This window comes from Neopsephotus bourkii, unplaced genomic scaffold (assembly GCF_033783945.1).
Source record: "Neopsephotus bourkii isolate Nb327-2 ecotype Australia unplaced genomic scaffold, CSIRO-AGI_Nbou_v1 NB_951, whole genome shotgun sequence".
NCBI lineage: Eukaryota > Metazoa > Chordata > Aves > Psittaciformes > Psittacidae > Neopsephotus > Neopsephotus bourkii.
This window is the reverse complement of record NW_026901445.1, coordinates 787,341-802,651: the sequence shown is the minus strand read 5'-3', so window position 1 is coordinate 802,651 and position 15,311 is coordinate 787,341. Positions and strand designations below refer to the sequence as shown.

Below are 15,311 nucleotides of genomic sequence, written 5' to 3'. Positions count from 1 at the left end.
AGGCACCTGGTCGGACCAGCAGGCTGGCATGTCATGCTGAATGCACGTGGAAACTGCGTCGGCCTCTGCTAAACAAAGAAACACAACAGCATTAATTTCATTTCTGGATCTGTTGCAATGTTCCCCGCTCCTCCAAGCCCTGCCCTGGGAACCACATTCATATTCATGTGTCTGCTCCTTCCCTTGACCTGAAAAAAAGCTCTTCTGGGTTAACAAACCGGTGTCCTCACAGTGAACTCACATCTCCTGGAGCCTTTCCCTGGGGGCTTGGGCAGGGATGGGAAGCAAGAAAGATACTTACGGCTTGGTAGATTCTAGGGCCCCTGGTGATGTCTTTGACTCCACAGCAGTGTTGAAGGACTGGATGTTCTCTGAGGAGTAGAGCCCTGCTGGGCTGTTGTACTGAGCAGTGATCACCCTGGGGGCAGAAGCTGTGGCAGCAGTGAAGGGCACTGCACTCCGGTTGTGTGCACTTCCTATGTGTTTTACTTCCTGCATGCAAAGGAGCAGAGGCAAAAATCAGAGGTGCCCAAGCATGCAGGTGGGATGTGACAGGGCAGCCTGAAGCAAGCAGCCACTGCAGTGGTGGCCTTTATGTGTGGTGTCAGCTGAGGAGTACAGAACCACAACCATCAAATCAGGCAAGTATCGTCCACAAGTCACAAGGGCCTCAGCCCTATCCTGGATGGCTTCAGGCTGACTTTCAAGACATTTCAGAGGTGATATGCTGGCAACATCAGAGCCCAGAAACATCGCCAGAGCTGTTAGTTCCAGGTGTCACATACCTGGGACCTACTGCAAGCCTGTGGCAAACCACAGGACGTACCTTCTCATGCAAGACTCAAGCATTCCTTGCAATTCCTGAAAGCAAGGCTTTCTATGGAAAAAAGATGAGCAGCAGAAAGAGGCAGACTCTTCAATGACATCTGAAAGCTTGGTTTTACTTACACAAGGGCAACCCAGAAAGAAGGGGTTTGTTATTACTGTATGTGGTCTGGAGTGTGTCTGCTCCTTCAGCTAAGACTGGGGTTCACAGCTGTCTCTGATAAACAACTTTGGACTTTCTGGACAAGAAATTCCCACAATAAGGGTGGGAAGATGGCTGTTGTTAATAAAAAAGACTGTCCACAGGCAGTGACAGCTAACTGCCAGAGACTTCTACAGTGTCGGAAGTATGAGATACCACCCAGACATCCTGGGTTTGCCGCAAACAGGAGGTTTTGAGCAGTATTAGCGGATATTAAGAAACACTAATTACAATTTAATATGAAAGGGGGAAAAGCCAAATCTTAAATAAGACATGAGATGATGTAAGACTCTTCTGAATCACAAGCAGTGCTAACAAGAAGAGGAAACTTTCTAAGCCCCATTACCAGTTCAGGAGGCTGGGAATTAGCAGCCTGGGCAGAGATAACATTTCTCTCCAGAGAAGACACTTGACCAAAGCAAGAAGAAAGTACGATGAGGCCTCACTAGAGCAGGCATAAGAAAGGATTTACAATGGCAGCTGAAATATCCAGGGCTAAAAGATGGCACCCAAATGTGCATTTTGAAGTATTTTAGCCATCTGTAAAGTCTGGGCAGGGCTTCAATACAGGGTCAATGGCACAAGATGAAACAGGGCCCTTCTTAACATGCTGGGCCCATGGTTCCCAGCACTAATTAACACAACCAGTTCCCCCTCCCACTCAGTATAGGCGCTGACTTTTACAGCAACGAAGTGAGCCTTCACCGCCCTTTGAACATCTCATGACATTTGTTTGATAGAGCTATAGTTACAGGATAAACACTCAATAAAAACAAGTATGACTAAATTCCCCTACAGATTTTTTCTTTAAATCACTTTTATGTCCCCTGATTTCCTTAGGCAGTTGGCTAACATTCCCAGACTGACAGATGGGAGTCATCTCATGTCATGGCACTCAAACGCTGTTTATGGCACCAAGCACAGCACATAGGAGCCCTTAGAGAAGAGCAGTGTGGATCCAAACACCCTCATGAGTTACAAGCAATCTGAAATCAGTGGGCTAACTCAAGATGTGGGGTGGCAGAACTGCTCTCCCATGACTTTCTGGCTGATGCTTATGGAATTCAGCCATGCAGCTTTCCCACACACCAAAGGAAGAAAGACCCTGGAGTAATTAGCTAATCTCCCTTTGTTGCAATCTCACTCAAAGCACATAATAGTGCTCATAAAAATAGTCTTTCCCATGGCATAAACTGTGGATTTTAGCAAAAAAAATTACTTCAGCCTGTATGTCACACCATGGGGAAAAGTATCAGTGATCTTTTATCAGCATTAAATGCACATGCTAGCCCACCATTTGGAGGCCACAAGTAGGAAATGGGTTCAGAAGTGCACATAAATAGCTGGTTTAATGAAAGACAGAGGCACAAGTTTTAGGCTAAAGGAGTTACACTCTTAGGTCAAATAGGCTCAAAGTTGAAATCATGTCACAACCTGAATTGCAGAAATGTTTAAGTATTAATCAAGAATTAGAAAAAAAGAAGTAATTTAGAGTTGCTTTTATTTTTTAATTCTGGTTTCCTAAGGAAACAAGGCATCTCAATTAATCACTCCACATGTACATGGGCATGTTCCCACTCCCAAGAAGGACCTCTGGATCTGTCAGCCAAGCCCAAATCAGTTTGACAGTAATAGAGGCCTCAAGGATGTTTAGGTTCCTACAGGTGTTAAGAAAATAGACAGCCAGATGGATGAGTGAGGCTGAAATCACATTAGTGCTTTGACTCCAAGAGCTCCAACACATGCTCAGACACAAAATCCACACAGGAGATTTTGGCTTACTTTTGGCTACCAGATAGGCTTTCTGCTGTGTAATAGTATCCAAGACCACAAAGGAAGCTTTCAAAAGCATCAGGACATCTGTAGTAACTCTCACGTGGATCAAGTCCACTGATTATAAGGGAATTTATAACAGGTTAAATAGAGATACTGGTGCTTAAGGTATTATCTGAAGATTATATTAGATGACTAGAAAACTTCCATCTAGAGAACAGTGTAGAGGTGTATAATCCAAGAACCTATGGACAAGTATTACAAGAACAGTAACATTACAAAGAGCATTTTGGATAATCCAAAGTCTCCAGCACTTCCTGTCATGCTGTTCTGCTCTTTCTGTGTGAGCTGTGAAAGGAATTTGCAAAGAACAAGTGCTTTCATGATCCCAAGATCAAAAGATAGTGTGTTCTCACTGTCAAATGTATTTACCTAAGGATCTGCCAGAACCACCAATACAGGCTCTGTGGTGTTGCAGCAGTTTTGTTAAAGCCCCAGCTCCTGAAATCATATGTTTATGTGAGAGTCTTGGACTTGTCTTAAAAAAAAAAACCAAAACACCCAGAAACGTGACATTCCCAAAAACCTGACCACCAGAAAGCAAGTGAAACATGTTAGTACAAAACCAGTGCATACTGCATTTGTATGCAGCTGAGATGCCTGGGGTTTGCAGCATCTCTAAGGCTGTGGTGTCCTCAGGACCAACACAAAGGAAAGGGGGCAAGCAGCATTAAACAGCATCTCTGGCTGCACATGCACTGCAAGATCAGTAAGCAATGATCTGCTGGCAGTCAGACACAAAGACATGATCTTATCCAGGCAGAGCATGGCCTACTCTTTCTTTGTCAGCAGTAGAGAGGAGTGTGACTAATTAATATTAGATCTTTTTGGAGACATCTTCAGTTGGAATCTGCAGTCAGATCCGGAAGCACTTGCCTCACCCTTCCTGCAAGCCATGGCGCTGCCTTCCATGAGGCACAGAATGCACTATAGAGGTGTGGCTCATTAAGTCATTGCTATTGTTGCTAAGCCTGTGGACAGGCTGCCCCAGTCCCCCCGACGCCAGCCCTGTCTGCAGCGGGTTGCAGTCAGCAGGGAACAGGGGCAATGGCAGCAGATGTTTTGGTCTGAATACAGCGTATAGAAGCTCCCAGCCTCCAGGCAGTATACTCAAGAACAGTATTTTACCACTATAAATCGACACCACGATAGTTAAAGCACTTTATCTGCACAGCTACCAGCCACTGCAGAGGTATGCCTCCAGGGAGCCTGGCAGGGTGGTTAGCCCAAGCTAAAATGGATTAGCAACTGCACAAACTTCTCTGCCAGGGTTCTGCTTCTGAACTTAGGGAGGTCTCATGTTGCTTCACTTCAAAATGAAGCCTGTTCCTCCAACAGCCCCCTCCCTATCTGATACTACCGCCCCCTCCTATGAACAAGCTCCAAGTGGCTTTGGAGCACAACCCTGTGTGCTCCCAAGTCCTTCCGGCACTAGTGCAAACCCCTCCCCCTGCATCCCAGAGAAAAAGCTATTCCCCAGTCCCAAGGACAAACAAGGTTTGTAGGACCCCAGCTTCAGGTCAAATACGCAGGTGTCCTGCCAGGTGAGTTGTCTGAGTGCCAGCCGTTAGTGGTAGAAGCCCTCTCTGAGAGCACAGGGGGTTGCTGCTGTGTGCTGCAGACACTGCACAGTGGCTCTTCCAGCTGGGTGCCAAGTGGCTCCCCTGCTATCAGCCCTCCTGGCAGGGAGCCGCCAGCCACAGAACCAGGCTGTGGGGATGGGGACATCATCCCTGCGCGGGGGCAGGAAGCTGATCAGCATTTCCTACTGCACGGCTGCGTCATGGGGAATTATCTGGGAAAACAATAGCCCCTTCCTCCCACTCATGCCAGGCCATGCTCAGTGACGCTGAAGCCCAGTCTGTGAAATCCCCAAAGCTACGTCAGCCACCACCTCAGTGCCTGGAGCTGGGGTCGGGCAGCAGCTCACAGTGGCTGGCTGCTTCCTCCTCACCATGCACGGACACCACCATAGGGCCTGTTTATCCTGGGAATCTGAATGGGACTCCAGGGAAATTCCAGCTGTCAGCAAGGCAAATGGATAGGCAGACCAGGATGAACCACCTCCATCAGCTGAGCTGCAGCACATCCCATGCATCAGGGGCATAAAGCCACCTGGATGCCTCCATGGCCCCAAGTGCCATCAGGCAGGTTAGAGGCAGTCTGGGATGAGGGTGGGCTCTTGTGACCCATCCGCTGCGCAGTGAAGTAGCCAAGGCCATCCCGGCAGCACTGACCTCACCACCACCAGAAACAGGAAAAAGCTGGAAGTTCTTCATACTTGCTAAATAAACTAAACCAAGACATGAGGGTTGGGCAGCCTTTCCCCTAAGCAGGGTTTTCCTCTCCCCACAGCACAGCCTGAAGGCAGCCAGCAGTGCTGGCGGCTCAGAGGTGCTGGCTGCTGCCCTGCTGCCTCTGCACCTAGAGTACCCCACTCCCCTGCCTCCTCCTGCCCCCTCCCAGGTCCCTAGTCAGAGCCTGGCGGCTCGGCGCGGGTGATCCTGGATTGCACACCTCGAGAGCCACGCCAAGCGGAAACAAGATTAAACATTTCTCAGCACGAATGTTTATTCAGCTCTAAGAAAACAGGCCCCTGACCAAACCTCAGCAAACGAGAGCTCTCTGGTCCCACAAGGAGGGACGAGTGGAGCCTGGCAGCCAAACCCCCTGGTCCCATCCTCACCCTTGTGAAGCTGCCTGGGGAGCAAAGGCCATGCTTGTGCCCAGCTGAGGGGTAGGCTGCTCTCACCAAACGTGCAGCAACAGCTCGGAAGGGGAAATCTGCATGGCAAACTACCTCTTGCTATGTTTCAACAGCTGTGATCACAAGTATTCAGAAGTGCCTTTACTTTCACCTCTCCCACTGTTATGGTTTGGGGTTTTCAGCTATGGAAAGATCTTTTGCAATGCTTTGAAATATGATTAGAAATTAGGAAGAGTTTGGGGTCTTGTTATTACAGGGGGGTAGAACAACAAGCTGGCTTCCCACATTCTCTCCCTTCACATCCCCGACACATTCCACATCCATGTGGTAACGCCTTTTAACCAAAAACAGGTCACAATATGCCAGCACAATTCCCTTGTCTGAAATGTGATGTTATTACTTTATATACCTATTGCTTCATGCTTTGCCCATACATGCATGGCCTTATCAAAGGCCAAGCCAGCCACACACCCAGTTTCTATAGCCCCTGCCTTCTCTGTATCCAAGGAGATAAAATACACAAGATGGAAACAATGACATCACTCTGCAAGGACAAGGATGACAAGGATAAGGACAGGACAGGCACTCAAGAAGCCATGGGAAGACAGAAGTGGCTGTCTGTCTCTCTCATCCCACAGATACCCCGATTCACCCCCAGAGCTCCTCCAGCTGCATGTCTGTAGGTTATTTTTCATTTAAAACAAAACAAAACATCCTCATGTTTGACTGACTGTATCTTCTGTGGTTAGGAAGAACTGATCATCCATTGTAAACGAAAAGTTTTTGCTGACATTCTTGAGGGGTGACGTTAATATGTGCCTCACTGCAAACAGGGTATGTGGCCTTCACGGAGCTGGACAAGCTTTGTTGGAGACAGTGCTGGCGTTGACCTCCCTTGAAGCTGGCCTCTCTCAGCTCATTCCCTGCATGAGCTCACTCAGCTCAGAGACCTAAACCCCACTGATCTCACTGTCCTACAAATACAGGGAGGGATAAAAAAAGATGACAAACTTTTTCCCACAGAGCCTAGGTCTGACAGGACATGGCACAGTCTGCGGGATGGAGCTTTATTGTTTAACTGACCAAGGGGCAATACAGACACACAGACATCAGCGCATGGGTCCTAAGCTTAATTCCTGGCCCAGGGTCACCACAGGGCATGGCTGAGTCTGAAAGTTATGCTGGTCTCTGGTCACTGTCATGAGCATTAAAATACCTAAGTCACCACATAACTTGCTCTCTCCTGCTGTGATCGCTTTCCTCAAGAAACATTAAACAGAAGAGAGAGGCAGACATGCTATTTTAATCTTTCCCACTGCGGTAAGGAAAAGATGGCAAAATGACACTAAGTTATCGCCCTGAGGATCTGGGTGAGAAGTGCAAGTGAAATAATTGAGTAAATGCACTAAGACGACTGTCATTTCCTCCCCCTAATGTTGCCATGGTCACTCCCAAAACAAAGCTGGCTCAGCTGCTGAGCCATCATCACCGACAGGCTGCTGCACCTTTTGATGAAATGTGATTTTGTCATCACTTTTGCCTCAGTTTAAAGTAATTTCAGAAGACAAAGATAAGAATAATAATAATGAAATAATAATAAGGCTGTAACTCTTTCACGGGCAGAGGTCAGCTTAGTGAAGTCAGTCTTAGGATTCAGGACTTTGGGAATGCACAAGGGGTTATAGAATGTCTTTTTATTTTCCAAAGATGCCTGAACGTATCTTGAACTTACATTCCCAGTAAGGGAAAATACTTACAGAGGATGACACAGCACTTCACCAAGTATCAGCCTCCAAAAGGATTACAGCAATAAACAAGTAGACTATATCAAATGGGGTAAAAAGAATGTGTAAGCAGTGATCTGAAAATATGTGGCTAGTCATCTAGCTCTTGAGACAAACGGGAAAATAACTTCTTTTGCAAGATCTTTTGCAAAGACCTAGTTATTTAACTGCACCAACAAAATGTGAAGAGGAAAGGAAGGCAGACAAGTGTGAGAAACTTCAGTTAAGATATTGAAGGTAGTTTCCTACCTTCAACAAACTATCTAAGAAAGGCGGAAACTTATTTGAATAACTGCAGTCTCGTGTCTTCAAAGAGTTTAAAAGCTTTTGGTTGTTTGGTTTTTGTTTTTTTTTTCTATTCACATGTATTTCTGCATTTTTGAATGGCTGTGTGAAAAAAGTTAGATGTCAGAGGACCTTGGATCAGGGCTTAAACGAACCACTTGGACTCCCTATGTCCTGTTTTCTTTGGTAAGTGAATTAATAAGTGTTCTGTAGAAGACTGTTGCCAAGGAAAGCAAATACACTGTTTTCACTGGCGAACAAGTTAAAAAAACCTGAACAGCTCAGCACTGCCTTCGAAGATTCAGCTCTACTCATAACTTCAACCAATCCTGTTGGAAAAGTGAGATCAGCATCTTTGTGCTTAAATTCATAACAGTTTGCCATTTGGTATGTATATGCACAGCATCTGCTCCACTCCACTGCTGCTAATTTGAAGCAAGCCTGGCTGAAATCCCTGGTGATGCTGCAAAGACACAGACCCAGAGTGACTCAGCCAATGCTTGCCACAGCTCTGACACCAGTTGGTGTGCTCCACTGACTTCATGCTCCAAGCAGACAGATCTCACCACAAACTTTACTTGCTGCAGTCAGCTACTGAACAAGTAAGCAAGTCTGTATAAAAAAAAAAATAAATAAAAACCAAACAACCACCAACACAACCTTAAAACTTCATGGTGTTCATGGCACCTTTCTTTGACACAGTGGACTGGAAGCATCAGGCCTATGAAGCAGCAAGAGTAAATGGGAACTTGAGGTTTGGTGATATTGTATGTCTTCCCTCTCACAGTTGAATTCCTTTGAAAATGAAGCAGGCAAAACCTTTTAAAGGAAAGCTCCATGCTCTGAACAATAGCACACCCCACTCTCTTAGGCAACTGCAAATGACTTCCTTGGCTTCATTTTAGGAAGGGGAATAAGAAAGGCAAGATTTCTGTGAGATCCTGAATGTTCCTTTCACAGCAGGAAATAACTCTTCTGTTAGCCATCACAAGGGTCAAAGCTTAATTTTGAGGCAACAGTTTAATCCTAGTATTAGATTAAGACAGTGGTGACTGCTCAAAGATAAGGTTTGTAACAGGAATCTCTCCACAGTCAGTTTCTCACCAAATTCTCCTGCTGAAGTCAGTTACAGGTTGGTGTTAACAAATTCAGTTGTGCCACATTTACAAATTGGCAGCATAGGGTTATCTGTACACCTAACTCCACCTGTGGCCAGACCTACAATCAGCATTAGATTAAGGTTAGGATTTAGGAGGGAATGTGCTCCACACCATCAGGATTATTCCTGAATCCTGCACAGTCTGAACTTCATAGTACCCTTTACTTGGATTCTTAGAAAGCAGGGCATGACTTGGTAGTCAAAGACTAGAGTTAAGGTTAGTCTCTCTCAACCGTCTGTTGCTGATTGCAGCAGGCTCCCTGCAACACCCCAGGGCTGACTCACATACAAACACTCTACCTGGAGGGCAGCTGACTAAAAGAAAGCTATTGATTAGGGTTAAAACTGCAATAGGAAATGAGTTTAAGAGGTGGCATTAGTTAATTAAAATGGCCTATGTTTAGTACTTGAGCAGCAGTGAATTCAGTTACCCAGCCTGGACTCAGCCCGGGGGGGTAGGAGGTAAGGGAGGGGGGACACAAGACACAGGCCAGATCTCAGCTTGAGAGTGTCACAGCCAGGTGTCATTGCATGGCCCCACCCCAAACTAAGTCCGAATGGCTCAGTCTCATACTGTGCCTTGGCTGAGTTATGACATACCTGGAGAACACCACACTGCATTCTTAAGCCAAGCAACACACAGCTCAACATGAAACAGAACAGGAACAGATCCTAGGCCAAGGTCTGGACAGGGTATTGCTGCAAATGTGCTACTTTTGATTCAGGTCTTTTCCAACCCAAATAGATTTATTAGTGTTTAATTAATTATTATACAATCACAGAATGGTTAGGGTTGGAAAGGACCTTAAGATCATCAAGTTCCAACCCCCCTGCCACGGGCAGGGACACCTCACACTAAACCATGTCACCCAAGGCTCTGTCCAGCCTGGCCTTGAACACTGCCAGGGATGAAGCATTCCCAGCTTCCTTGGGCAACCCATTCCAGTGCCTCACCACCCTTAAAGAATTTCTTCCTTATATCCAATCTAAGCTTCCCCTGTTCAAGTTTTAACCTGTTACCCCTTGTCATATCACTACAGTTCCTAATGAAGAGTTTTATCTCTACTGATTTTGCTAGAAAGACTCACATGGGATGTGTGCTAGGACCAAAATCCATGTGCTAGGACCAAAATCCATGTGCTAGGAATCCACGACAGAGGCAGCAGACCAGCGAAACAAGGTTGTCAACAGGTTACAAAACCAACCTTCTAGATAGAGGCTGAAAGATCTGCCACACAGGTAAAACTGTAAAAGACTGATGTACTTCTCATCCACTTTCTCCACAGCTAGACTGCTAATAAGAACCTACTAAGAGGAAGAAAAAACCAACAAACCAACAAAAAGAAACAACCCAGCAACAAAGTGTAAGAGTGAATCGTTTTCCTTCCCTCTCAAGACCTTTCTTATCTATGAAAATCATCAGGCTTAGCAACAATAGCAATGATTTACTGAGCCACACCTTTACAGTGTGTTCTCTGCCTCACTGTAGGTATGAGCATGCAGACAACAGGAGACAGCACCTCTCCACAGCAGCAGACTTCCCGCCATGAGGCAGGGGGTCTGTCTCCCAGGGTTTCTAAGGGACATGTGGTTTCCAGGACACATGGGGCATGGTGCTATCCCCAGAGCTACCAAGGGAGCGACACATGCTCAGCTGCTTGGAGTATAGGCCACAGGCCACGCTGAAGTTGGACAGGAGTATGCAGGAAGGGCACTCAGTTATTCCATTACTTACCTGTGGTTGAGAGGCCAGATTCATCTTATAAGGATGTGTCTTTCCCTCCTCATTTACAAGTGGTGACCAGACTTTTGACTCTGTCCTGCAACACACAAATTTTGAATAATCTGTTTTCATCAGGGAGAATCATTATTGTGACTAAAAGACCTAAAGTTCATCAATTTCTCAAACTTTTCCCCAGTCTTTTATGTAATATTATCCACATCAGAAGGAATCTAGACAGCCTCATTTTAGGCATGTAACTTGAATGACTTAATTATGTTGTACAAGGTCCTTGGAGAAAGACAGGATCTCAGCAGTTACTGTCCTGGCTTATCCTTTGGGACTTCACTGGCTACACATCAAGCATGGGCTCCAAACCAGGCAGTAAAGTTGGTGGTCACCCAAGAGCAGAAGGTGGAGATATCCCTAAGATGCAGATTCTTTAAGTAAATGGGACAATTCAGATTACTGTGTGCTTCAGCTTTTAGGGATAGCTGGGAAGAGAAACAGACTGTACAGCTAGCATTTTGCTCTTGAAGTTGGGCTGCCTTGGATAACCTAGAAATATTTATTTGGGTCTCTGAAATTTTCTTCTTATTTATACAGCAGTATCCATGCTAAACAAAGAGGCTTTTGGGAATTGTGGGGAGGAAAAAAAACCAAACCAAACCAGACGCCTAGGAACTGAGATGACATCATGTGTCAGAGAAAGTCTACATAACCTTTACTGGTCTGTGGTCTGACCCAGTTACTCACAGAAGCCTGAAACACAAATGAAGGTCTGTGACCAAAACCAACTGCTTTTACCATCATAATTTTGGAGTTTTGCTATGTCCCAGAGAACAACAAACAAGTGGTGAGGAAGAAGAAGAGTGCTCTGATCTGCTTGAGATACTGTGTGGGAAACATATTACCAGCATTTGTCAGAAGTACAACAGTAGCTGATATCACAGGTGGACTAAACATTGCCACTTTTCCCAAGGTTTTTAATAGTAGGGAACGAGTGGCTGCAGTATTGCTGAGTGAAAACTGTAGTTCAGTGCTAAACATTGCATAATGCAACAACCAGATGGCTGATAAACTTTTAGGATGAGTTTTGAAAACCACGTCCTGTTTTGACAAGAGCCCTTTGTGGAATCTGCAACTGCAGATAGATGTACTTCCCAGGTACTTGTGGGTGCAGGGCCAGTTCCAATTTAAGTACTTTGCAAAACAGGAATGCTTCCACTGGGAATTAAGACTGATAACTGGAAAAAAACACAACCCAACCTTTAAACAGAAAAGGCTTATAAAACTGATAAGGACGGAGAAATAGGTGTCAGAGCTACCAGTGATAAATCCAGTCTGATCTATACCATCCTTCTAGAAGCTCTCTAATATCAGGACATTTTTTAAACAGCCCAAAATTACCTGTGATGCACATGTACATCCCAAACATTTGCTGCATAAGCAGAATTTTAACACTTAACATCCAGAGGGCAACTCAGTGGGAGGCAGCAGGAGGCAGCATTCTCACTCTGGGAAGAGGAGAAATTTCATTGACCTGCTATTGCCTGTATTGCACTCTGGACTTTACACAGAAGAAACCTGAATTATGTCTGCTCTGCTGCACCCCCTTTCACAGAAAAGTACAAAGACACAGGTGACACCAGATATCCTTTACAAGCGTTCAGGTACAGCAAACCTTTGATTCCAGGCTACTGCATCTTGCAGGACCAGCCACAGTGCTAATACCCGAGAACCTGTTACCCAGATCTTGACATCTGGCATGTTATGGCACACACGGACTAACAAATATAAATGTAACAGCTGCATGGGATCAGATCTATGCCAATCCAATCATTATTTTGTCTCAACAGCTGCTGCTACTGAATGCACAACTTACCCCAGGTGAGTATAAAACAACCAATCCCTCCTTGCTTCTGGCAACCCATGCTTTAAGCAGTTTTACCCCGATTATGGCTATCGACCCTGACAGTCACAGCTGTATCTAAGATAGAGGTTTTTGCACTTGAAAATTGTATTTGCAGAGCAGAGCAGCCTGTTGACCAATGCAAAGCCTTACTCCTTGAAAGTGTTTTGAACTCATGTGTGACCAAGTTTCATCTCCTCTGGAAAAACAAGGAACACATCAAAGTATATGGAATTCAAACACCCTGCCAGCCAGGCTGCAAGCAAGTGGACATCGGCTGCTTCATGAAGAGGTGAAAGAGCAGGTCAGAGAGCATTAACACTTCAGCTGATTTCTGGCATGAGGCATCCACGTGCTGGTTCCCACTAGCAGTGATCTAAGTAATTTTGAGGTAGCATTATCTTTTTTACAGCAGCTTAATATTATTAGATGTCAGAAGCACCAAAAGGCCTTAATCAGACTGGAAGTTTAAGCTCATAGCAGGCTAATGTCTGAATGCGGAGTGGAGACTTCTCAGGCACTTGCCCCCCACTCAGTGCATTTGAGGTGGCACAGTACACTGGTCTCCATCATAGCAGAAACAGCTATGGCCAGCTACTGCAGCCCGTGGGGTTTGGTTGTTTTGTTTTGTTTTGTTTTGTTTTACCAGATTTTTCTCATTTATTAGCAAAGCAAAAGCTCAACTTTGTTTCCCAGCTTGCTGCCATTCTGATCTGTCACTGGATATAAATGGAAGCAGCAAGGTCGCTCCAGGCTTTACTTTCAATCCAGTTTAAAAGTTATCCAAACAGAAAGGTTAAATAGCCCGCATGATTGTCCCTCTAAGGCTGGAAGGATAAAGCTTCCCTTTGTCTTCACAACAGCTGCAGCAAAGCCCTTCAGCCACTCTCAGCAGCCCATTTATAGCCCCAGTGAAGCCACCAAGAGGAGACAGCTTTGCTTCCCTGCCTTTATGTAGCTTTGAAAAGGTGCATGCCCATCCCACCACACTGCCAGTGGAGCCCATGGTCTGCAGGTCATCAGTAGAACCACTATGGTTTCAGCTCTCAGCAAGGGTTTTCTGCATCTCCTCCTGGTGTCAGTGCTTGCACTTTTACTGAAGCATAGAGAAGAAAGAAAAGCTGCACCTAAAACTTCACCTCCTGTCCCACTGCTAGCCAGGGACTTTCTGAAAGGCTGGGACATGTGGGCATAAGACAAAGACAGTAGGCTGGATTCATCAGGCTCATCATGTTTGTACTTTATCTACATTTTTCCATCTTCTTTATATGAAGCCAGGAACAAGCATCAGAGTACATAGCTCAAACCCAGCCTTCACAATGGTGCCTTATCACAGCAGGCTTCTACAGGTAGGGCTGTAGTAGCTTTCTGGAGGACTTTTTCCCTGATTTGGGAGAGAAGATCCCCACCCACAAAACTACCTCCATGCTCACTGTACCTCTGCCACAGAGCGTGGCCATGCTAGCAGGGCTACCAGACTTGCCGCTCCACCAGTGGTGGGGCTGGATGTCCAACAACATACTGTGGAAACCCACCCCATCTTTGGTGAAAGCCCCACAGGATCTCACAGACTCCCGTTTAAATTGATGAATATTTATAATATGGCTTCTAATTGATATTCTTTCAAATGAGACTCCAGCAGAGAGCACCACTTAAACAGCGCAGAAAGAAAATACAGAAACATGACACAAACAAGCCTGGAAACAAGTGCCAAACAAATTAATTGCAGGCATGTGGATATACAAACTTTAACATGTTTGCAGTTTACATTTCCATGCTGTTTTCCTCACTACAAGAGAGAAAGCAACCAAGACAAGGCCAGGGAATGAGCTGTTTTGTCCAGGCAGAAACCAATGATTAGAAGGGAATTTCTCTGATTCTGGTTTGGATGGGGAGGTACTGGTAGGAAGGGAAGGAAAGAAAATGCATGCAAGTCAAGGCAGGAATCTGGAGAGGTATTTACAAAATACAACATTTTTCAAGAAGCTTGGCCTGAATATGGTGTAATATAAACATTACAAGAACCTAGATTTTGCTATCAATGCTTTGGTGCAGGGCTGTGCCATAGCTTCAAGGGAAAATTCAGAGCTGGAAAATGAGGGTCTATTTCTGTGCACTGGGAACTGTGTAAGTTCCGTGAAGAAAAAAATGTCACATTTACATTCCCATTTCAAACACTGGGATGGAAATGACTAAGACAGCAAAGTATAAGCGCATACAGATTGAAAACTTCCCTGTAAAACACAAAGTTTGCTAGCAGAAAAAATGAGGAAAGACCTAAAGAATTATTCTTTGAACCCTCTCCAGAGTTTTTAGACAGGCATTTTAATAACGTTTAGAAACTAGCTGCAAGAGCTCTCAGGCTACCAGGAAGGTATCATCTTTTAATTAGCCTTTTAGCTGCAACAAGCGCAAAGTACATGCCCTTGGATTTAAACATGAGCAGTCACTTTTAGCAACCATCCATTAATGGAATTACTCTCTTTGGCAAACAAAACTGTACTCCAGCGGCATGCAGCCTATTGCCAATTCAAACAGCAATGCTAGTCACAGCTTCCTAGAGACAAGAGGCCCCAGATTTACTCCTTCACACATGGCCCTCTGCTCTTTGCGCTTCAGGTGCCTCTTCACACAACTACTAATACCGAAAGGGCAACTCCAGCTACATAGAAGCAGCAACAGAAGTTTATAATAAGCAGTTTTGTTACAGAGCTATGACTGATAAAAAACACCTGAGTGCTTAAACTCACTGTTCTTCCACTAGCCAGCTACAGAGTTAACTAGCTACTTTTGCCTCACCTAAGAGGCTGTAAACCACAATCAGTGGCAAGCTTCACTTGCCAAAATGACTTTGAACTTGCCAATCCTTAGTAAAAGCTGCCAG

General features: G+C 45.2%; 2 protein-coding genes across 6 annotated transcripts in view; one reads left to right on the top strand and one right to left on the bottom strand.

The window, feature by feature from the left end:
• TLL2 (tolloid like 2) overlaps positions 1-15,311 on the top strand; it is a 508,271-nt gene that overhangs the window by 234,858 nt on the left and 258,102 nt on the right. The window lies entirely within an intron of this gene.
• Positions 1-15,311, bottom strand: part of PDLIM1 (PDZ and LIM domain 1) — a 42,910-nt gene that overhangs the window by 11,249 nt on the left and 16,350 nt on the right. For 4 of the 5 annotated variants that reach the window (XR_009726295.1, XM_061358649.1, XM_061358647.1 and 1 more), the window contains exons 3-4: positions 10,531-10,615; positions 7-68 (exon numbers count right to left, since the gene is read on the bottom strand). Coding sequence is in view for 4 of the 5 variants with exons in the window: in XM_061358649.1 (XP_061214633.1) it covers positions 7-68; positions 10,531-10,615 (147 nt within the window). In the remaining variant the exon portion in view is untranslated. Of the gene's footprint in view, positions 1-6; positions 69-301; positions 493-10,530; positions 10,616-15,311 lie in introns of all 5 variants that reach the window. The other variant, XM_061358648.1, reaches the window with a different exon arrangement.